This window comes from Aquila chrysaetos, chromosome 10 (genome assembly GCF_900496995.4).
Source record: "Aquila chrysaetos chrysaetos chromosome 10, bAquChr1.4, whole genome shotgun sequence".
NCBI lineage: Eukaryota > Metazoa > Chordata > Aves > Accipitriformes > Accipitridae > Aquila > Aquila chrysaetos.
Genome location: NC_044013.1, coordinates 19,127,780 through 19,152,260, shown reverse-complemented (window position 1 = coordinate 19,152,260; position 24,481 = coordinate 19,127,780). Strand labels below are relative to the sequence as shown.

The 24,481-nt window shown below is 40.7% G+C and overlaps 1 protein-coding gene across 1 annotated transcript; it reads left to right on the top strand.

The window, feature by feature from the left end:
• Positions 1-10,442: 10,442 nt before the first annotated feature.
• Positions 10,443-12,685, top strand: CCL20 (C-C motif chemokine ligand 20). Its single transcript, XM_030028587.1, has 4 exons — positions 10,443-10,621; positions 10,890-11,004; positions 11,779-11,856; positions 12,154-12,685. Exons 1-4 carry the CDS (start codon positions 10,540-10,542, stop codon positions 12,179-12,181), a joined length of 303 nt encoding a protein of 100 aa, XP_029884447.1. The 5' UTR covers positions 10,443-10,539; the 3' UTR covers positions 12,182-12,685.
• Positions 12,686-24,481: the final 11,796 nt, after the last annotated feature.

Here is a 24,481-nt window from a genome sequence, read left to right as displayed (position 1 = left end):
TACTTTGCTTGCAGAGCCATGCTTTATGTCCCCTTTTGTACACTGCTAACTTTGGGCCAGTGCTGGGTTGAAAGGAGTGCTTTACCCTATTAATCTCCTGTTATCGGCCAGGGAAAGTTAAGTTCAGTATCTTTAGCTTTCTGCAATATAAGTCACTGGTTTGATTTTCTCCTCTTTTGGTTACAGTGTCATTGTTGAATTAAATATAGGTGACTGGTCAACACCTCCATAGTTGTGAGAAGCTGGGGAAGTAGCATCCAATTTACACTGGGTGTCTGTCCCCTTGGGAGCATTGCTAAGACTTTACAGGGATGTGTGGCATCCTTATTTGCATTGCAGTGACCTTCATTGCAGCTCTCTGATTTGCTCCATGTCTCTTGAGAAAACCTGTCAGAGACTTCGGTACGTTTCTGAATAAAGGTGTTTCACATTGTCTGAGGACTAGGTATGTTAGTTGAGCAAGATCCCCTTTTTACTTTCTCGCTCTAACTGGCACAAAACGCACTCTGCTCTCCCAGCTTAGGGGTGCAAAGCAGTGTGGTCCAGAGAAGCCACAGAGCTGAGCCAGGAAATGGTCCAGCATGTGAAGGTATCTGCTGATACTGCTCTGCTACAAAATTCATTGTTCAAATTGAAGCTGTTTGTGAGCTTTGCCGAATCTTTGTCTTTGATTTATAGGTCTGAGAATGCTAGAAAATTAAATTTTAAAATTTTCAACCTTGGTTTTTATGGTTCAAAGCTACTTTTGAACAACAACAGAAAAATATCAAGCAGGTAAGTTGAACAGATGATAAAACATTCAGGCTTGAGCAGAAAAATTACACCTTATGTATGGTCTCCCTCTTTGCATCAGGGTATATTTTAGCCCTAACAGCCAAATTTATTTCTGTTGCAATTGTACCAATAGCAAAATACTGTCTTGAAACTTTTAAAACAGAGAACTGAATTCTAAAAATAGTGTGATCTAAAGTTTACTAGAAGTTGGAGAAAGTCTTCCTGTTGCATTCAATGAATGTTACAGCAGGGCAGAAAGGCTTACAGAAGAACAGGTTATACCGTAAGGGAAACAAAAGGAACTAGTTCCTTTTGTTTCCCTTAAATTTTTCTTCTAGATCATCAGCAGAGGACAAGAACTACTACTTTCAGTGGGATTCTCTGGGGATTTTCCTTTTATTTAAAGTTTTATGTGGTGGTTGCTGTAGGTCCGCAGCTGACTTTCGTGCAAGTGCTGACTGTGAGTGGGTGCACTGGGCTCTGGTTTCCCCCTGTCCCCCCCCGCCCCGTATGTCTGTCAGCTCTTCTAAGAGCAGAGAAGCCATCAGTGTTTAAAGGAAGAAAAGCAGTTTGATATTTCTGGATGAAGTGGAGGATAAATAATCCTGGTGAGAAAGAAGTGGTTGATTTTTTGTTGTGACTGCAAAGCTATCTTTCACCATCACTTTAAGATTGTCAGTGTGGTTCACAAGTTGGCTTTGAGCTCTTCACTTCTGCAAGCTGTGGTTGAGAGAAACACATCTATTTTCAATGGCTAATAAGAACATTTTACTTAATACTTCCTTCATATGAGCTACATGTTATGTGTAAGAATGAAACAATTGCTTTCATAAAGTACCAAATGCTCTAAAAGTTGTGGCCTGTTTTCTCATCAGTGCCAACCACAGATCATTCCCATGACACCTATGAGCTCCACATGACCAATGAGCCAGCCAAGGTCCATGAGGGAAGTAGTCTCTGGATATAGAGCTTGTGCCAACTCTCACTGATTTTTTTTTTTTCCTTCTTTGATTGCGTACTTTCTTCATCTCCAGTTAAGTAACAGAAAGGAAATGATATATAGGTCAAAGAAATCTCATTTAAATTGGTTAATACTTTTAGTGACTAATGGTGACTTACCGTGGATTGCCAAAGAGAGATGAGAGGAAAAACCTGAAAGTATTTCTAAGTAATTTTCCATGTTGAAAGATCACTTTCTGAGGCGTGTTCCCTTGTACACTTATCCTACAAACCACCCACTAGTGGCAGATTTTGCCCTGTCGTCATGGACGGGCATCTCATTTCGGAGATGCAAATTTGCATTTGCACAACTTGTGTGTAGGAAGTTTCAGCTCAGCACCTTTGCTCTACTTCCCGCCCCCCCCCACCCCAAGGTGCATCTCATTACAGACACTGTGGGAGACTGAATCATTGCAACAGCCCCGGTAGTGTAAAGTCCTGCTAGAAGAATGTTTGTCACATTTTGACAAGTGCACGTGATTAACTGGGTGCTTCATTTAATGCTAAATCTCTAATGACATTTGAGACAGACTTAAATGCATCATGCTGCTAGTGTTTGCCTGAAAGTAATTCTTGTACTCAAAATGTCCTGGATTCTTCTAATACTTTGATTTCTTGCCAGCTCAGAAGAGTTTGGATACTAGAATCACTGAAGAGTTGCAGGGTGGTGGTGGGGGTTTGTGTGGTGGTTGTTTTTTTTTTTCCTCAACAGTGTGTTGGATTTTGTCCCTTTCATGAAGAATAATTTCTTTTTTTAATGTGGTCCAAGTTTTTCTCCATGTGCCTTCATCTTCCTGTTAGTCCTTCCAAAGGCAGCAGTTACAGTGTGTGTGTCATATGCTGAAGCTCTAGCCCTGGTTCCCACATCTCTCAGTGCGCTAGGTTGTGGACAAACATGAATTAAAAAAGGACCATTCTCTGCTCTGAGGAAGGCTAAGTCTAGTTACCCGAGGCAAAGATGTTCTTGTAAAACACAGTTCATTTTGGAATAGCAGATTTCTGCCAAGCCCGGCTTGCTTGGCTTAAAACTTCTTGTGTTTGAGCAGCTTTTCTGGCTCTGGTTCTTGCAGAACAGGACTTTGTTGTTCACAGGAGCCCCTGAAGCTTGTAAGCAGTCTTGCATGGTTGGGAACAGCACCTTCCTTAAAGCCCCAGCCAAGGGCCTAAACAGCAGGGCACTGCTGTGGCTGACTGCAGTTGTCCAGTGGGCTGACTAGAGTTGTCTGGGCCAGCAGTAAGGTGAGAAAGACTTTGAAAATGAGGACAAGCAAGGTATGCTTGAAGCAGCCAAGGGGAGGATAAGAAAGGCAGTATCTCAGTTGTGTTATGCAAAAGAACCTGTAAGAGGCGGGATGGAAGGACCCAGAGCTGTGGTTTCATTGGAAAAAGAGCAGGACTCTTGGACAGAGGAAAGTCAGAGTCAGCTGATTTGGGCAACCATGATTTAAATCTCCCCACAGGAAAGTCCCTATAATGTAACTGCATAGAGCAGAAAAGCTGCAGTGATTGCAGCACTTGCCTTGAGAAGGCCTGTGTCCACGGCTACTCTGCCAATGTTTGTGACACAGCCGCTCAACAGTGTTAAGTAATATCTATTAAAAACAAACTTGTGTGGTTTTTGTTTGATAATCCAAAATAAGCAGGTGTTTCTGGATATTTTTAAGCTAGTCTTCCAGTAATACATGACAAAATGCCAGCTGTGTTAATCATGTACTAAGTAGTCCAGAGTGATCAAGTACTCTATATGTCAAGTATGACTAGTAAAACCTTAAGTCAATGAGTTCTCTTGGTCAACCTAAAACTTCACCACTTCATGTTACTTAGTTCTTTCTTCTCTTTTCTTTTTAGGGTTTGTTTTATTTGTTCTAGGTCAACTTGAGGAAGCAGACATGGAACATGACAAAAAAGCTTCACATGTTCTAAATTATTCTCTTCTAATTTTTAGACAAAACTGTTCAACATGTCTCAATTGAATTCCTGAATAGCTTCAGCCCATCTAAAACTGCATTTCTAGTGAAATTTTTAAGTGTCAGTTTTTGCCCACCTCTATTCTTGTGTACTAATTGTTAAAATCTGGAAAATGTCACATGTATCTATTTCATAATTGCCAAGGAATAGGACCTTTTTCTCCTCTTTCTGAATTATTTTTTAAGTGCAAACCCTCGTTTGTTAGTACTGGAAGGCGCCTTGGTGTTCAGGCTGTGGATTTTGGCCCCAGCCACTGTCATTTTCCAGCTCTTCTTTGGGATCTGTACATCTCTGGGAAACTCTCAGGCACACCACAGCAGTGGAGAAGCACTGACTGACATGTGTAGAGGTGGTGAGGTGGGGGCTATAGAAAACCAGAAGCTTCAGGCTTAGTGGCAGTGGGGTTGTATGATGACTCTAGTGCTAAAAGGTTGCTGACAGCTTTTTTTGTGAAGATTCCAGGATGTTAGACCATAGCAAATCATTCTAAATCATAGTAAATGACTTCTTTTTGTCAGCAGGTTCTTTTTTTGTCTGCAAATGACGGTTGGTGGTCTCAGTCCCTTGCAGGATATACGTATTTTATCCTCTCAAGCGATTCCTTCCCTTCTGCCCCGCCTTTGTAGAAGTTATGCAGAAAATTGGCACTTCTCAACTTCTTTAATGGTCAGAAATATATTAGTCAAAATGTTTCTTTTGTTGTGCTTATTATGCCTAAAGGCACATAAGAATTTAGATTGGAAGGGAGATAGAGCACGTAACCTAGAGCTCAGCTTGGTAGGAAGTTTTTAATTGTTTCTTCTTTTGACTAATTTTTAATCCTTGCCTTCCACATTGAGAGGTCCATTTCTGTGAAAAGGTGGTTGGCTACCACAAGGGGCTATAGACAGAGTGGGGTTAATTTTCAAATACAGAAATCTGCCCTTAGAACACCAGATATTCAGCTCCTGTATGTATGTAGCAGCAAGCAACCAGCAGTGCTAGGATGGATGCTTGGATGGTCACAGCAGATGCACCAGTCTCCTCTTAACCTGCACTTTTGATAGATCAGAGGTTCATTTCTCCCAACAGGCATATAATTTGTCCATCATTGCATCAAACCAATGTCATTCAATAGTATTTCTAGATCTGTTCTAGATGTGCAATTAGTGAAAATTGGTTTCTTCCTTCAGATAAGGATTTTTATCAGTCGTGCCAGCATTGATCTGCATGAAATCACTGTATTGCATCACAGCTTCTAAAGCTCCAGAGGTATTGAGCAAGTTACCTGTGGAACTTTTGTGCTTGGGTTTTATTATGTATTTCATTGGGGATTATGCAATGATTAAATCCTCGCATTTGGCCCTGTTTCTTTGAACTAGTGCATTCTCCTGCCCTTTGCTCTGTCAGAGGTGTCCTAAACCATTGGAAATTACAGAAGGGAATTTCCCCTGTTTGGTTCTGCCCTTCCTGGTTAATCAGCTGTATTGCTATAATGCTTTATTTTCAGCAGTTTGAACAAGGGCTGTAATATGTAATAAAACAATACCTCTTTGTGAGGGTGAATAAAAATGGAAATTTTGGTGAATTGCTGCCAATTAAAAACTGTCAATATATTTCTCATCTTATTGCAGGGGACAGGTAAAGATATTATAGACAGCATCTAACATCAGGGTAGGTATGAGATGTTTGTTTTTAAATCTTTCATGTTTGATATTAGACGTATACTCATAAAGAAGTGACTATAAGCTGTAGACTATCAATCAAATAGTTAATGATTATAAAGTTTCTTCTCTGTGTCTCTCTTCAAAAGTTAATGGAGTGTTTTAAGCCTTGCATCTGTGTGACTTCTGGGATCTCGGAGCAGAGCTGCATAGTCAAATAGATTGCCATTGTGGGGCTACAGTTTCAAAGCATTTCAAACTGCTTTCCAAATCATGTACAATTCTGAATTTCACATGTGCATAGAGCTTCTCATACGCAAGATTTTAAATGAAAACAGACATAGCTTTATTGATCCAACTCCAGGTGTACCTGGAAACCAGGCAGTCTGCTTCTGTGCTGCTCCACAACAGGGAGAGTGATGGGGCAAGCCCACCCCCAGAAATAATGCCCATTTTTCCACTGGTACAGGGGTGTTTATCAAGGTTGAACTATTAAATCACTGCAGAACTTCAGACTTTCAGCAGGTACTTCTGTGAGTAAAAGCCCTTTGGGATAAAAGAGAGGAAGTGTACTACCAGGAGACAGCAGCCTGGTGACCAGGGAAAGCGGGGACAGAGAGGCTGTAGCTTTGCAGCTGATGTCCAAGAGTGGTCTGATTCCCCAGCTCCCCTCTTTAACATCCCCAAACTGCTCAGAACTATCAGTTTCCCAACATTACCTTGGAAAAGGCTCAGTTTTCCCTGATGTGTTTCCTCTCCTTTCACAGCTCTAACTGAACAGCTCTACAGCACTGGCACCTAGGCTGTCTTTGCCTCATCTTCTGTAATACATACAGGAGGGGTTTGGCCTGTTGCTTCTGGCCCCTGGAACAACAGGAGGGGAGGTTTAGGAGAGGCTGATCTGTGTTTTGGTGCTTTGTCTTACTGTGAGTGCAGCAACAAGGGAGGGCGAGCAGGGTTTGTGAGGAGATCTGAGGAGGGAAAACAGGAGGGAGGGAAGTTGAGAAATTTACAGCAAAGGAAAGCCAGGAAGAGACAAATAAGTTAGGAAACTAAAAGAAGAAAAGGAGAGTTAGACATGACAAAACCAGAAAAAATAATGTGGGCTTGACCGTGGCTTGGGAAGGAACCCAAGTGTAAGATCGTGCTCAGGGAAGGGCCACGTCCAGTTGAGGTTTGAGTATCTCCAACGGTATTCAAACTACGCTTTCACATCTCCTCCTGGGCAACCTGACCCAGTGCTTCACCCCCTGTTGCTATGAAGAGGGGTTTTCACTATGTCTGATGAGAATTTCCCTTCTCACAACTTGTGGCTGTGCCCTTCTGAGGAGACTCTGGGCACAGCCCTCCCCACACAGCCTCGCCGGCCCCAGCTCAGGGAAATAACGGCCTCCCTCAACCCCTCTTTGACCCCCACTCCATGTGCAACCTCCTAATTGCATCAGGATTAGGACACTAAACACAATGTATTGGCCCAGCAATGACCGCCCACGACTGGCCCACAAACAGACTCTGAGGTGCTGGTTGCCGGCCTGGAGGCCGGCAGCCCACCCTGTGTTGCAGTTCCCCCGCCAGTCCATACGGCCCCATTTGGTCATGCAGGCGCTAAGGGAAACCAGGCTGAAAGTCTCATTGGGTCGGGGTGGTCAGAGGGGTCACCATCCCCTCATCCACAGGGAATAATCAGTACCCCTGAACACATAAGCACCTTCCTGTTTTTATAATTTTTGCCTTCTGTTTGCATTATGGACCTGTAAATGTAAAGACTGATAAGATATGGTTATGAGTCATATCAGGACCTAGCAGGCAATTTTCTTCAGCTGTTTGCATTAAGCCTACTTTGATTTTTTTTTTTTAAACTACTTCGTGCAAATAAGGTGAAGGTGCTTTGTACACACGAAGTACAAATAAGAGGACAGTGATCCTGAAGTTAAGGCCCTCCTGATGGCTTTTGTTCTAAATCTTAACCTAATTTCCTAAATCAAACAAACCGTGAGATAAAATGAGTACCATGAGCAAGACTCCCACTGCAACATGAGGCACACCACCAGCCATGGCCGCTGGTGGGAACCAGAGTTGTGATGAAAACTGCCTGAGTGCAGAAGTATGGGGTGAGCACTAACTGGGTGATGTCATTGCTCTGGTATCCAAACTGCTTGTGCTTACTTAGGAGCAGGTAGGGGTGTCAAAGCTCAGGTGGGAAGATTCTGTCCAAAAAGCACTGAATGGAGAAGAAGTAGAGCTGTAGAGTCAGAAGGGAGGCTTGAGATTCAGGGCCACCTCCATCTAGATAACAGTATCAGTAATTACATGTTAAGCTGTAATTGCCTAGGAAATGGCATAAGAAACACAAATTTGGGTATGGGTGTAATAAATTTTGGGATCAATGAGGAAAAGGAATTAGGGGTGAGTTGTTTACTTGGGGGGAGTTTGGGCAGATGAAAGGAGATGCAGGAGTGGTGAAAAGATGGGTTCAAGAAAAGGAAAAAATGGGGAATAAGGTATAAAATGAAGAAGCAGAGCAAGAAATGGGAGGATCTTGTGACAGGAGGAGTATGGCTGCCTCCAGGCAGTGGTGAGGCCAGCCTGTGGGCCCAAGCTCCACGGGATGCTGGGGGCAACCCCTGTGGACAACTCACCAGACTCTTCACCAGGTCTACGTCTGAAAGATAGTGCAGGAGGGGGGGGTAAGAAGGGATAAACTTGTAAGGAAGGATAGTCTTGTATCTTAATACTCAGTGCAGGAGGCAAGGCAGCAAAATTGCAATTTAATAGCACTTACCAGTGATTTTTCAGTTTTCTCTATAATAATTTAACCAATATATTAATGTAACCACTGTATCAATACTAATAGTAAGCAACATAATTGTAACTCAATATTACTTGAAGTGATATAATTGTGAGGTAATATTACTAATAATAGTGGTGGTTTTATTAGCCAGTTAAGGTATTAGCTTTTTTTAAAAGATGTGCTGCCTCATCAATAAACATTATAATCACCCTAATCATTTATGTCTCAAGTCTCCACACTAATGGGGAGAGGTGAACTTAAGAAGTAACAAGTACATAAGCAAGACAGGAGACAAACTGGTCTCTTTTTTTTGGAAGGCTCTGTTAGCAATTTTTAAAATTATTCTTTGCCTACTGCTTTTGATGCTCTTGATACTAATCCATGGATAAGAAGATACGGTTACTATCTTGACAATCTTAGAAAGTTCTCTTTCTAAAGTAGCTGGAGACTTTCCTAGTATCGACACTAGAGTGAAATGGGAGGGTGGAAGTGGAGGAATGCAGGTTGATAACCCAATGCCTAATTTTTGTATTTTCTTAAAGGCAGTTGCTTGATAGAGACTGGATGGTGTGAACTGCTTAAAAAATAATAAGTAAATAAAAAATCCCAGGTTGTTACTGGACAGCCAGTTTAAAAAAAAAAAAAAAGTGGTACTGATGGGGAAGATAGAGAATTGCTTATTGCCAACCTGATGCTTCTTGATACCTGATATGAGTGAGTCATGTTTAACTACTATCTACAGAAAGGAAAAAGCTATCAAGTGAAACTTCCATCATTTCAGGTGTTACCATTCTAGATAACTATTCTGTAGCATTGCCTAATGCTGACAGATAGTCCTTAAAACAATTCAGAAATAGCTGCATACTGAGAGCATTGATCTTTATGTATTTTAAAGGCATTTCACCATGATCCATAAAGCAGTTACAAAAAGCAGCATCCATCAGGCCATGGGATCTTTATAGCCTTGTCCCCTGTCCCTTGGCCAATGGCAGTGGCTCTGAGGAGAAGCATCTCTAACATATCTGACGTCATGCACTCTGCAGGGCTGCTCGTGTGTATCCCAGCCATACGAGCTTCCCTAAATTCTGGCTATTATATAGAGAAATTAATTTCTCTGAATATCAGTTTGTTCTAGACTTCAAATTTTTTATATTTCTAGGAAGAATTAATAGGAATGCACCCTTTGTGAGTGGTACTGGCAGTCTGTGAAGCATAGAAGGTATGTAATTATGAACTGACTACGACCATGTCCCTGAGCTCTACCTTAAAGAGAAGCTACTTAAAGCTCAGATTACTCTATAACCACCTGGAGCTGTGTATACCAGCTGACCAGGACTTGGCCTGCAGCCATCCCATTCATTTCACACAGGTCACTAAACAGCATTGGAAAGTAACAGCCTTCAGTAGCAGCTCAGTGTACTTGCAGGGATGACAGCCTCTCTCCAGGTGTTTCTCCCAAGCCATGGGAGGCATTTTTAAGGCATTTTAGCTGAACATTCAGAAGTCACAATACTTAGGTACAGTTTGGCATGGGATAGTAACAAGATACAGCTATTGTTTATGAAGCAGCATTAATGCATTCTGGACAGTACAGATACAGTAGAAAATACAATCCTATTTCAAGTTGCTTTTAAGTTAACTCTGTTTCAGATGAAATAGTTCAGATGTGTGATAAACTGGCAGAAAGTGATGGCAGTGAATGTATGGTAAAAGAAACCCATTTCCATGAATACTCAATGTTGCCCACATGGCCCCACCAATACTACAATCTAGAGCTCAGAAAGCAGTAATCTGGAAAGCCTGATGTTACTGTGTTGGCCAACCAGTAAATAATGTAGTGCTTTGGTATCATTGCAGGTAGTTACCCAGCTCCTGTGAGCATGCCATACTGAAATGAATGTCTGGGTTAGGCCCACCTCCCTCTCCCCCAGCCTGGGCTTATTAAACTAGAGCACAGCAGATATGCAGTTTCTGTAGGTAACTGAGAGTTACCTAAGTTTGACTTTCCTCATTTCACAACCCACACTTCTACCCCTAAAAATACACATGCTTCACCCACAGAACGATTACCTCACAGCATTTTATTTCCTTTTCTTTTTGGCTGAATCTTCTAACCTACTTTAAAAAAAAAGAAAAAAAAATTCCACAGCACACTGTTATCTCCGGTTATAGCACCAGGAAGGTGTGCTGGGGCCGAATCGGGGACGATGGAATTTGCTGTGGGGAAACCCGCTGATGACAGTGGAACCCGCCCGCGTGTGAATTCCCATGGCTCCTGCCACCCCTTTATAAGCAGGTGGAGGTACGGGAAGGCTGGCAGGACAAGCAAGCAGAAGCTGAGCACAGCTGCTGTGAGGAGTGGAAATGGCTGGCTTTAGCAGCAAGATCTTGGTCCTGGTTTCCCTGTTGGGGCTCCTGGCGCTGCTCCTGTGCGGCACCTCTGAAGGTGAGTGAGCTTGGGCGCTCGGTCCCAGGAAGCAGTTCTCGGTGCCGTTCTGCAGCGTGCCAGCCATGCCGGGGTGTGCGTGCTCACAGCTGGCAGCAGCATGAGGGTGAGATGTAAGGGAATTTTTTCAGCAAAGTATGCTGCCTAATCCTCCTCTTCTGTCGATGGGGAGCTGGATAGTCAGGGGGCTGAACAGCAAGTACCCTAGGCAGCATGGCAGCACGGTCTAAACAGGTTTTATTTACTTTGTCGTTTTCCTTCATTCCAGCGCAAAGCAACCAGGATTGCTGCCTGTCTTACACCAAAGTGCGCCTGCCTCGGTGGGCCCTGAAGGGTTATACTGAACAACTCTCCAGTGAAGTCTGTGATATCCATGCAATCATGTAAGCTACTTTTCAAAAGATCCTCTGTTTTTTTCTGACATGTATTAACTTTAGGATGTCTGGGCAGAAACAGTGATTTGAACATTATAAGCATGATTTTTCTTGCTTTTTCAAAATGTTAAATTAACTGAATAAATTGTACATAATACCTGTAAACAAAATACACAACCTCTAGTTGATAGTGACTACTAACTCATAGGACAGCCGTACAATGTAAATAATAAATCTGTTTAGGAATCAGCTGTGCAAACAAAGACATGCTTCTTCTCCAGCTGAGGGCCACTCTAGCCAACACAGGGTGTTCGCTTGCCAAAACCTGTTAACAGACACATAAGCAACAAAGTTTTCTTAATTTGCAGAGACTGGATGTTGTTTTTTTTTTCCACAAGGTTTTAGCCCTCCTAAATGTTGATCTGTCACTGTAGCTTGACAGCAACTATTGTCCTTAGTCTCACAAATTATTTCTGGCATCCAGCAAAGTTCTTTGTCTCAATAGTTCCAATAAATTGAACACAACTTTATGGCGCAAAAAATTATTCCTGAGATTGAAGCAGCTGTTACATTTAAATTTCATTATGTGTTTCTTTTTGTTCATGTAGTATCAGAGGTGTTGTGGAGCATCCCATATCTAACTGGCATTTACAAAAGCAGTTGCTATTGTTTATTATATAGAGTAACCATGATGCATGTTTTTGACCAAATGCATCTTCACAGTATTTACTAGCAGGGATTTCTAATGATTTACTGATCTCTTTATGATTATTTCTTTTCCAGTTTCCACACCTACAGTGGGCTGAATGCCTGTGTAAATCCTAAGGAAGGCTGGGTGAAGAAGCATCTTCTTTTCCTGAGGTAGGAATCTAAAAATCTAAATACTACTAGGCTGATGAAAACAGAGCATGTAAGAAGGCCTGTTTCTTACATCTCCTGAATGCCACTTCCGATGGCAATGTTGAACACCTTTGTCTTTCCATCTCCTGTCAGACATGGCTACTCCTTTTCAGAGTCTTCTCAGGGACAGTCATGTCACTTGTCCCTTTTTCTACCTGAGTTATTCTCTCAGGAGGTGTTATATCTTAGAGAGAGAAATCTGTGATTGAACTGTGGCTGAGGCCATTATTTATGTGTGTTCTCTCATTCTTTTAACAGCCACAAGCTCAAGAAGATGTCAATGTGATATGGTTTCCAGCAGGGAACTACACGCAGACGTGGCTGAAGAACCACTAGTTTGAACCTCTCGGTTGAGATGTTGTCTTGTACACTGTTGTGTGCTTACTCACCACTATCTCTGGCTTCTTTGGAACCGTTGAACTTCTTGAGTTGATTCATATTGCATCGCTGTTTTGCTTGAATTAAGCATTTAGTTAAAGTTTCTATTTTTACTAATATGTGTATGTTACTAATATGACGTGAGTGCTATTTAGAGAAGACTACCTTAAGCTGTTGTACAGAGTATGAATTTTATTAAGTTTATTGCACGTTATTTTTGTTTTGTTCAGCCTGTGTAAAGTGGATTATTTATTCTGTTTATTCTGTTACTTCTTTGGCAGTCTCTTGTGCCAAAATGTTTCCTTTTAACCATAGTTAGCATTATAATACTGCCTGAAGTATTGTTAAACAAAGCCTGCTTGTAGAAAAAATGAAAATTGGAGTTTAAAAAAAATAAGTGTTAAAATCTGCACTCTGTGTGATATGTTTATTTTTTTAATTGAAAAAGGTGACTTCCCCTTGAAATTAATTCCTTTGCTTATGAGCCTCCAGCTGAAACAATTATACAAGTGTATTCACACCTGGTAAAGCCACTTTCCACCTTGCTCACTTTGTTTGCTCTATGGGTAGCTATGACCTCCACAGGATATAATTCCTTCCTCTCCCCCAGCCAGCTGCTATATATGAAGATTTTGCTTAACAGGAAGACCTGTTCTTAGCTCAATTTCATCTTATAATCAGACTTGAGAGAATTTCTCTTACCAGTTTCTCTATTTATTCAGGAGAAACCTTACACATATTGTTACAGGGCAAGCTTCTAGCTCATCCACTGAGAACGATTATGATTATGGTAACACTGCTCTCAACTTAAAGGGCTATCTCTAGAGGAGATATTTGCAGTGCTTTCCTCCCCTTTATGCGTTTCCTATAGTATCCTATGACTTCTAGCATAATGAGGTTTTCCTGATGCAGGATCTCTTGTTGGAGGTCTGCAGACACTACTGCAGTACAAATGATGCCTGATAAAAGTAATGGGACTTCATGGAGGACGTAGAACATGGCTGCAGGTTGAATGGGGAAGGCTGCTCGGCTTTTTAGGTACTATTAAATGGCCCACACAGGCTTCAGGGGTGTCACCAAGTAGGCTGTGTAGGTGTAGTCCTCTCACTGTCAGCACCAGGGTCTCGCAGATAAATCTACACCTTGGCTTTTGGTACCTTTTAGTCACTGAGATAGAAGCATTGATTTTAATTTAATTTAAACTTAAATGTAAAGCATTTTTGGTGTCCTTGAGAGAGGAGCTGAGAAGTATTGGGTTTTTTAAATTGTGTTCATGAGTGTAAGGCTGTCATTTTCTGGTTTCAAAGCTTGCTAGAACTTAAGCAATCTGCTTGTGGGTCTGCAAATCTGGGAACTGGCAATTCCCTGTGGTTGAAGCTCTGAAGGAGCAAGAATAATTGGCTTTAGTTTCCAGCAGGTGGATTCCATGTCCCTGATATTAAGGGTGTTATGTAAAGAGCTATCAGCCTCCCAGTGAGGAGTAATTACCCAGCATGTTCCCTGGGGATTTCCCTAACTTCTGGGCAAAACTGCAGAGCTCTGTCTCATACCTGCTAGCACTAGCGTGGGCTCCTGTTTTGACTCAAAGTGTTCGCTGGCTTAATCAGGCACCAACAAAATGGTATGGACACAATGATTGGTTCATATTAAAAGCATCAGAAGGTGAGGTTCCTCAAGCCTACCTTGGGAATAGGCAGGCACTGGTGGAGATTTTAGGAACCAGAGCTGTATATGAACTTGGCGCACAAAAGCCTAGAGTCCAAGCTAGCAAATTCAAAGCAGGGGAGGAAAATCAGAAAGTGAAGACTGATGTGTGAAATTCTGTGAGTGGCTCTTTGTACTCCCAGGTCGGGCGTGTTAAAAGTTTTGTATTGCTTCTGTAACTCATCCTTCCTCTTGTCAGCCATGGCTCCATTGCCGCAAAACCCCAGATGCTTCATCCCCAGAGCTATGACTCGTGGGATTTTATTTAGTTCCTCTTACTCTGGTTGAATATTTTTTTTACAACCAACCTCACTGGAGGAAAAAAAAAAAAATTGAAAGTTGGTTTCTATGCTCAATAACATAGATTGACAAGGTTGTTTCCTGGTAGGAAATTCCATGTAAAAATAGCATGTACCTCCATGCATTCCTGAGGACCCAAATAGGTATTATAAGCGAGTGCTGTATCTCCAAAATCATCAGATCAGAGGCACATTTTTGTAAGTAACCTTAAGTGGCCAGTTAAAAGTTCTGACAGCTCTGAAAATCATGACCATTCATAGGAAAACCTGAATCCTGATTGCTTTGGTAGGGCTGTTCTGCATTTGTCTAGGTAAGTTTCTTTTTCCTCTGTATCTTTGGCCCTCAGCTCCTAATTCAGCATGTGCAATTTTGTTGAATAATTTAGAGATGCAGTATTAGATGGTCATTTGGGGACTTTTCCCCTTCCATTTATTTATTTAAAAAAAAAATAAATTATTTTTTCTTGCAAAATGCCAACAAGGTTTTTTATTACAGCTTGGACAGAATTTGGACAATGGGTGTGAGAGCTTTCCCTTCAAAGTCTCAGGACAACTTCATACTTCATTTCCAAAGTCCCTGCTCTCGCTGTATTGAGACCAGTCCTCAGTGACTCCTATGCCTGTTGGAGTATTATTATTGAATCCTATTTGTGCATATTCTTTCTGTGGGTTTTTTGTTTGTTTTGTTCAGGTTTTTTTACATTTTTATTTTTGCTTCTTTTTTAATTCCTTTTTTTTTTTTTTTTCCTAAAACAATCTCACACCATTCCCAGTCAGGACATTGCAGCATTTCATTAGCTTGGGATGTTTGACAGAAAACTTTCTCTTCATGTATGGAATCATAATTAGATTTACTTATTTCTTAATATTTTTTTCTCCTCCTCCAGTACAAAGCAACAAAATAACTTAGCATTGCATGGACAGTGATTTTTGTAAGGAATAGCAAACCTTCTGCTGATTTAATTTTGCTGTTAAAATATAAAACCTGCCCCATTTCATCTGCTGGGCAAGTACTAACAAGTTATTTGTTGCATTACCGTTCAGTTGATGGTAGGTCCTAACTATCAGAAGGACTGAAGACTGTATTTTGTACCTCATCTCTCATTTTTTCCACCTTCCATACAAAGGGGGATTGTAAAGCATGTGCAAATCCAAGAGACAAATGGGTGAAGGCCCTTCTTAGCCTGTGGTATGCATGTTTTCAACTGTATCTGAAAACCAAGCATGACTGGCTGTGCTCAGTAACAATGACACTTCTAGCTCTTTCATAGGGGTGTTGATAATTGGTCAGTTATTTTCAATTACCAATACCAATGAGCCCACATGTAACTGAGCTTCACTCCTGATGAACTGGAATGCATTGTTCAGCTGTAATTTTGTTGAGAAGTGAATCAGGGAATTCAAGAACCAAGAAGGGCCTTAGGCTTGTGACAATGTCACTTGATTTTAATGGCATACACCCAGCTGGATAAACATCAAAACAATACAGATCATCAGTTGTACCAAGCCTTCTGTATGCTGAGTTCAGCTGTGTTACACCCTGGCAGACTTATTCCAAATACCAGGCTACAGGCAACATCCTTTGCCAAAATATGAATTGTAAAAGAAGTTTTTAGTCTTCAGATGAAAACCAGTACATTGTGTATGCTAGGTTTACTAAGTGATTACAGTTGTATGACTGTACATAAATAGAAAACTATGATCTACGTTCCTATGATCTTGTGGTTGCTCTGTTGTAGGAGGTGTCAGCCTTAACTGTCCAGTGTTGTCGTCCTAACTCTGTTAAAGGTTTTTAAAATGCTGTGTTTGTTCCTTCTGCATTATCAATTGCAGCTAGCTTCTACTCAAAGCTCACCAAGAGTTGCTGGCATTAGAACACTTAAATACGATATACAATAGATATGGTGTTGTCGTGGTTTAACCCCAGCCAGCAACTAAGCACTACGCAGCTGCTCACTCACCTTCCCCCCTACACAGTGGGATGGGGAGAGAATCGGAAGGGAAAAGGTAAAACTTGTGGGTTGAGATAAGAACAGTTTAATAGAACAGAAAGGAAGAAACTAATAATGATAATAACAACAATAATAAAATGACAATACTAATAAAAGGATTGGAATATACAAAACAAGTGATGCACAATACAACTGCTTGCCACTCACTAACCAATGCCCAGTTAGCTCCTGAGCAGCAATCCCCCCAGGCCAACTCCCCCCAGTGTATATACTGGGCATGAAGTCACATGGTATGGAATACCCCTTTGGCCAGTTTGGGCCAGCTGTCCTGGCTGTGTCCCCTCCCAACTTCTTGTGCCCCTCCAGCCTTCTTGCTGGCTGGGCATGAGAAGCTGAAAAATCCTTGACTTAGTCTAAACACTACTTTGCAACAACTGAAAACATCAGTGTGTTATCAACATTCTTCTCATACTGAACCCAAAACAAAACACTATACCAGCTACTAGAAAGAAAATTAACTCTATCCCAGCCAAAACCAGGACAGGTGCTGTGGCTGCTATTATATATTAAGCATAGTGTATTGCTCATGTAGCTACTCCTGTAAATAAAACCAGGCACTTGTTTAATAGTCTTTTAGCTTCCTTGAATTTATACCATTATTCAAAGATTATGCAATCCAAAATATATATTTAATGTAAAAGAATCAGATGAAATTTAGAATACTGTATGCTTAAGAAGCAAGTATGTCACAGGAGAAGTAGACACTAAAATAGTGTTGTTAATTGTTATTATTAAATTTACAACAGCATTTCTATAGTTTTGCTTACATGATTTCAGTTATACCCCAAAATAAGGTAACAATTTTATTTGTAAGCATCTGCATCTATATTTCCAAGTTCCTGATATTTTGCTACTCCCTAACTTTAAATTGAAAACCCCATTAATTTTATTTTTTTTTTTATACTTTCTTTGTAAGGACACAATCGATAGTCTGGGTTGAGATGCCCTGAAAAACCTGATATGCTCTATATAGTGTCCATATACTGAATTGTGCTGGATACACTTACAATGCGTGTCATACACCAGAGGGATTTTATCTACCATCATGGCCACACAGCTGCACATAAAAAAGTGAGGAAAAGAGGAATTGCACATAGCAGATATTCCTAGACTAACAGTGCCAGCAAAGGGATATTAAAATCCAAGGAGAAAGAGCTACTTGACTCTCAGAAGAGGTGACTGATGTAAGTGGGAGTTGACTTTGTGTGGGTATCTATTCTGTGGATAAAAAGTCTGTATCTCAGGCTCTGTTAAATTTGGTTCCTTCCCAATTGTTAATATTCTTATTATTGGAGACGTGTCCATGGAACATGTGAGATGCAATCACTAAGGTTCATTACATATATCATTAATTCCTACATGTATTAATTTACAAACCTGACCTCTTGGTTAAATCTGTTTGTATGACCTTTGGATCCAATGCATTCCAGTGTACTAGGTTTTCACAATACTCCATCTCCTGGAGTATCTTGACTTACCTAAAAATCTAAGCTTCACAGTGATTCTTTTTTCTAGTCCTCAAAATTATGGAGAAAGGCTTGGAAAGCAAAAGATGAAGAAGAACATCTCAACAACTTTTCACACCTAAGCTAGTTGTATGATGTTTTGATACCCAACTCATGTTTTTGAGTAGCAGCTGTAGTAGTTACATTTAAAGGGAAGGTTATTGCCATGTTTCTTACAGTGAACGCTACTTTCAGTTATCAGAAATGATGATCTTGAGCCATGTTTTCAGTGAAAAAATTGCTGTTCTAGCTGAGGCTAAAGATGTGTATCTTCTTTCTATCTATTTGGTTTATAGGTTTTTTTTTCTCCTGTACTTCTTTGCTGCTGGAGATGGATGTAGTGGCCCACAGGCTTCAGAGAAGACCTAGCTTGCTCAAGGGCTAACATTAACTGTTTCCTGTGCCACAGTGAATGAGAAGACACACATAGATAGTTGTAATAAGATATCAGATACGCTTTTCTGTTAGTTGGGGGTTTCTCAGCCTGTGAAGAATACCTCACTTGGTAAGACAGGCTCATGGTAAGAATGAGGGAGAGAGAGACAAACCAGCTTCTGGAAATGGGAACAGTGTGGCCCAGCACTTGGGCTCCCTGGTGAGAAAGCCCGAATGATAGGATCCATTTAATAGACAGCTACAGGATAAAACAACTTAGGAAACAAGACACATTGAGACAGTTCAGTTGGGTACCGTGATTAGTGAAGGAATGTACCAAAGCGTACAAAACAGAGCACAAAGTATTTCTTATTTCTGGGTCAAACTTTAGGTACATTTGTGATGCAAATTGTAACTGTCTTCTCTTCTGACCATGTGCCCATAAGCCAAGGCAAAACATTTAAGTGTAGGCAAAAAATTTATGTGTAGGATGGTCTAGTACAACAAAACTGTACTAGACTCCTCCTACATCTTCTGGATGATAAAATTTAATTAAAACATATTGTTCTTGAAGGAACATGGCTTGCAAGGGGTTAAACTCTGTACCAAGAATTCATATAACAAATATTGAGGTGACAGTAGATAGCATCATTAGGTACCAAGGGCAGAGAAACATTACAAATCTGTAAGAAGCTACAGACTCATACCTGCAGGGGAGGGGGGGCGGAAAGCAAGGTGCTATGCACTGACCGGTCAAGCCATCTAATTAGAGTTGTGTCATTGGAGATGGGTTCAAGTAAGTGGTCCAATCTGCAGTGAAATTGTCAATTACAGTGTCAAGATTAAACTAGTAGTTTAATATCCTTGCAGCACCATTGGTCAGGCACAAAGCTAGTGAGAACACTATAAACTTACAAAGTAGGCAAATGGGAATTCAAGAATGATAGATGTAATGTGGCAGATAAATCAGAGCTGTAGAGTGGTCAGTGTGCTGACTTCAACTGTTCACTCAAACGTGGCAGCATCTCACGTATGAATAAGCTTTGTTATATGGCTGTACTTAAGGAATGCAAATCAAAACATTACTGTAAAAGTTTGTCATGCATATCTGAAAAATAATATTTTAGCTATATGCCTTACTAGAGTGATTTCTTTGTTCACATATATTTTACTAGAGCTGGTTGAAAAATATGGTTATGTGTTCCAGTGGGCATCTGAATGTTTCATATTGTTACGACTAGGAACAAGTGGTCAAAATGTCTTTCGGAGACAATGCAAACCTCAAAGATATCTGAGATACTGCAAATCTCAGAGAGTTGCTCACTCTATAGCATCCTCCAAATTGGTACGAGTAGGCAAAAATGTTCTATGAATTTGAAAGTGGGTAGTGCTGTATTATTGCTAATTACAATGAATGGATGACTTATATATTGTTTTGCACATCCATATGAAGTACATCAAAATGATGGTTAGGAAACAAGAAACAGAGATAATGCAATAGGACTAAAACACTTAGTGAAGGCATATAGATATGTAGAAAACATGATGGTTTATGTGAAATGCTTAATGAATTTTGGCAATATATAAATGAAATATAAAAGCCCAAATGAGTTATTTTGACTTTTTAATTAAAAACAATGGTGAGATGAACACACTTTCACTGTAATGAAGCTGTGTTTTCTAATAAAAGTGGCTTTTACTACTTATCTTTTTCAATTCTATTGTAGACGTACTAGAAATCCTGTTATTCATCAGAAGATTTTTGCTTCTTCCTGACTTAGTGGTTTGACTCAATTTTGTGTTAGGTATACGTAGGAGAAGTGCTCCTTTATTTTCCTCACTAGGTGCATCCGGATAACTCACTGGCTTTCATCTTGCAGCTCAGACAATCTGACCGCAGAATACTTGTATAATTACCTGATACAGTCAGCTTTGCTGTCTTGACTGGATGATACAGAGCTCTTTTTAACAAAAAGGTCTTCAGCCCCCCCACAGTCTGGACCATGGAAAGAAAGATTAAAGGCATTTCTGAGTTCTTCTCAGACAGGGTAAGATAGATATATTTTATTGGGTTTTTTGCAGAGCTTTTTTTTTGTCACATCTACCCATCAGCTTGGCAAGGTTAAGAGGAAAGGGTGTCCCTTTAAAAAGTGGACAGCAAGGAAAAGCTTTTTTCAGCTGAGTGAAAATTTGACTGAAACAAGTAAGAATGTATGGAATTTGCCTGACTGCATGGGATATGTAAGCAGTTTGTCAGAAATGGAAGATGGAAGAAAAGAGCAAAGAAGAGAACTACTGTTCCTTTCTGGTGCTTGTTATTATCTCACTGTAGGTAAACAACACATGCATCTATTCATGTGAACAGAAACTTGTAGGTGACACACTTTCTAGGCAAATAGCAACTAGTAATTTTTTTTTTTTTTTTTTTTTTTTAATTCAAGATAATTTTAAATTGATGAAAACAGCCATGCAAAGATTGGGAAAGAGAGCACTTTGTCTGTTGTATAACACTGTCAGCTCTTTCTCCCAGAATAGCTCTTACCTAGCAAATAGCAAACTCCCAAAAGATTATGTTCCTTATACAAGTAATATAGTTTTAACATTTTTCACGGCTGTGGTGTCATGATTAGCATTGGAAATAACAGAGCAGAAGTGAGAAGGAGCTCTAAATGCACAGAGAAGTATATGTGTATAGTGGTGTCTGTTTGGGCAAGAGGAAGCAGGTTATCTACGCCAGAATAAAACAACGTTGAGAAAAATGACCTAAACCCATTTAATTCACCCAGCAGAAACAAGGAAATATCAGCGCACAATCCTTCTGCATCTGACAGATCTGACAATTATAAGAAAGGACAGCGTGCAAAAACTCCCCTTAGTAAAAATGCACTGCACCCATTACTAACATAACAAATAGGAAGTGGCTTTCTACATCTTTCCCTTAACTCAGACTACTCTTGGGCTGGCCTTTCTGATTTAGTTCAGCATACCACAGACTGACCTACTTCAGAACAAGTGGGTCATGATACAACTTTAGATCAGGAAGCCTAAAACCCGCTCTTCTCTGCAAGCGAGAGTGTGTTTGAGTCAGAAACACTTTCTTCTTGTTATCCTTCTCAGGACAGTACTTTGGCTCAAGAAAAGAGAGATTTTCAGAACCTCTGTTGGCAGGAAGAACCCAGGGTTCATAAAAGGAAGCTCTTCATTGTTACTGTATTAACTTTGCTCCATACTGTCCAACACAGTTGTCTCCAGCACTCTAGATAAATGTACATTGCAGCCTTTCAAACGCTTTTGAATATTGACTGATAGTGAGGTTTATAGTATCTTAACTTTCTGCCTGAAAGTTCCTGAAAACTGCTGACATAAGCAAAAGTGCACATGGAGCAAGTGATGCACCTTTCCAGGCTGATAATGTCAATACTTTTGATCTCTGTACATAAAAGCTGATTATCTCATCCAGAGAGAAAGATCGCTACAGATCCTGGATGAACATCTCAGCATTTAATTTTTCTTTCCAGTGTAGATATTTTTGAACTCTCTATGGTGTGTATGCAGATTCTTTGAAGCTGGCATTTCATGGCTTATAGGCTGCGTGCACTCTTTGGATGCTAAAAAATATCAAGGCAACAATTTTGCCCCAGCAGTCTAAAACTTTTCCTTCTAAAAGTATATGCTAGTTGCCCATTTCCCTGAACTTGAAAAAGAGTTCCATTTCTGCTTTTAACGGTCAAGGTTTAGTGGTATGGACTTCAGCTCAGTCTGCTGTACCATCAGAAGCCCTACTTGACTAGTCCTCAAGTAATTAGCTGTGTTTAAGTCCTTCCCTTCATTCCCGCACTACAGTTTTTACCTTTGCTGTCTAAAGTGTCCTTAGGTAATCCTACCTGTGCTACAACTGTGGTTCTGTTTTGTCAGAAAAACATACTGCTAGTTACTATATATTTATTTTGCAGACAGGCCTGTCCTGGGTGGCACTCTGGGAAAAACTTCAACTCAGCATAGTGCTAGCTCTTTGCTCCCCGCTTAGGCGGTCAGCAATTTTTTCTAGTTACTATATAGGAATAGAGCAAACAAAGCCATTATGCCAGTGCCTCTTCGGCACAGTCTGGATAGCAGGCACAGAGCTAAGACAGATTGACTTCTGTCGTGACTCCAATGCTCCTGAATCTTCTGCTTACAGAAGCAAAGAAAGGAGGTGAGATCTGAGGCCTGATTTGACTTAGCATCTTCCAGTGTTATTATTGCCTCTTAATCCCAGGTGATGACAAGCTGTGAGGCATGAATGTTCAGATGGAGATTTACAGCAAGAAAGTGAAGAGAGAAACATGCTGAACCACCAGGTACTGACGTCATGGAGCTCTGCAGCCTTTCCACTTCCCTCTCCCCTGTTTAGACTGGGGCTGCATTTTTCCTTTCCGTGTCTCATGAAAAGCAAACCAAAAAGAGCTTATTGGCATATGATATGCAAAACCTTGAAAAAATGATTGCTCAAGAATATCGCAATAATTGATTCAATGATGCAAATAAATACAACCCTAAAGTACAGAATTGAAGAGATGCTTACTATGTAAGTTTTAGCTGAACTGCAGATACTCCTAATTTATGCTGTAGACAAGTATCAAGCCTTTCAACCTGACTAAAAAAATTAAATGTAGCACTTCTAGTTGGTGTTAAGTAATCCTGAAGGCACCAGGAAGGCTGCATGAACGTGTGTTTACGAAGAACAAAGAAGGTGTTAACATAGGAAGCAGTGTCTGTGCCCTGTTCGTTGTTCACATCACTTAAGTTAAAAGAACAGAAAAATATTTATATTCTGAAATTATAATCTGGGTGGATACATATTATGCTAAACAAATACAAAAAGCTGTTAAGAAACTGGAGACCACCAAGACTAGGGATTGTTCAAAAAGTTATTTTGAAATACGGTTGGTCCGAGTAAGTCAATTCTGTTGGAAAGCTGTTCAAATTATTTGTTTTTAATGAAAATATTTCTTATCTGCCTCAAGACTTTCCACATACAAATAAGACAAAAGATTTAAACAAACAAATGGGAATGAAAAACCCAGAGACCACTTTGTCCCCCAGTCATGTCCCAAAGTAAATCTGGAATTGGCCATTGTGTTTTGCTTCCTGGCTTTCAAAAACCAAAGGACTGTCTTCAAAGTGAAGCTGTAGGGAGCCATACGGGTGCTTTTGGAAAAGTCACGTATTGTTAAACACTGACTGGGACCGTCTTCTGTTGACCCGTTGTCAATAATGTGGGCTATGAGGAGATTTGCTAAATGAAAATGTGTTCACTGCTTCCTCCTGTTGATGCTCTATGGTCATTTCTGCATAAAGCTTGACTCAAATTTTTAGTTCTATTAATACATTATCTTCTAATGATTCCATGTTGGTTATCTCTTTTCAAATATATTTTTTTCTTCTGTCTTTGAGGAAACAGTATTTTCATACTCATGTATCTGTCCTGAGTTTCAGTTTTAAAAAATTAAGCTGACTAGTTTTTTTTTCTTTTTTTTTTTTTTTAATCTTTGCCTGCTTTCCTTAGTAATTAAGTCACTATTTGCTTTTCGAATAGCTTTCATATATTTATGCCGTTACCTGTGGCTCTGGCACTCCAAATTTTATAATTTTTTAGCACACTGTAGCCTTTGAAGATCTGATACTTGCCTTTCTATGGCATAAATTAGAAGCCCTTGCAGCTCTGTATGAATTATGTGGTGTGAGCAGTCCTAGCTGATGGCATTCAGGGTAGTCAAGATGAGCTGACAGTGAAAACTGCAGAGGAGCCTTGCACTACTAAGTGAAAGGACAATAAAAGGTAGATAAAATTCAGTGAGATAACTATAAGTCTACGCACCCGGGAGAAAGCAAACCTAAGTTTGTACAAATAGCGATGGGCTTCTAGCTGGCTATTACTACTCTGGTAACATCTTGCAGTCATAATGGATAGTTCTGATGAAATAAAATAACAGTAAAAAGCCCTGAACATTATGAATTCATAGAAAAGAATTGAGAGTGGGAAATAAAACAGTGCCATATAAACTCTGGGCGACCTGCTCCCTCACGGCAGGCCTCGGCCGCCCAGCCGGCCCCCCTGCCGCGCTAGCCGTGTAGATGCCAAGAGCCGGGCCGAGGGGCTCGAAGAGCCACCGCCATGTCTGACACGGCCCGAGGGCACGCCAGGCCTTCAGCCGTGACGGGACACTGCCACACCGCCGACCCGCGGCGCCCAGCGGCCCTTCCCGCCCGAAGGCGGCGGCGGCGGGGGGCGCGCATGCGCGCAGGCGCTGTTTGGGCGTTGCTATGGTAG

Coding starts and splice junctions, on each gene's coding strand:
- CCL20 (XM_030028587.1), top strand. CDS start 10,540: ATGGCTGGCTTTAGCAGCAAGATCTTGGTCCTGGTTTCCCTGTTGGGG. Junction 10,622..10,889: donor CCTGTGCGGCACCTCTGAAG/GTGAGTGAGCTT, acceptor CCTTCATTCCAG/CGCAAAGCAACCAGGATTGC. Junction 11,005..11,778: donor TGTGATATCCATGCAATCAT/GTAAGCTACTTT, acceptor TTTCTTTTCCAG/TTTCCACACCTACAGTGGGC.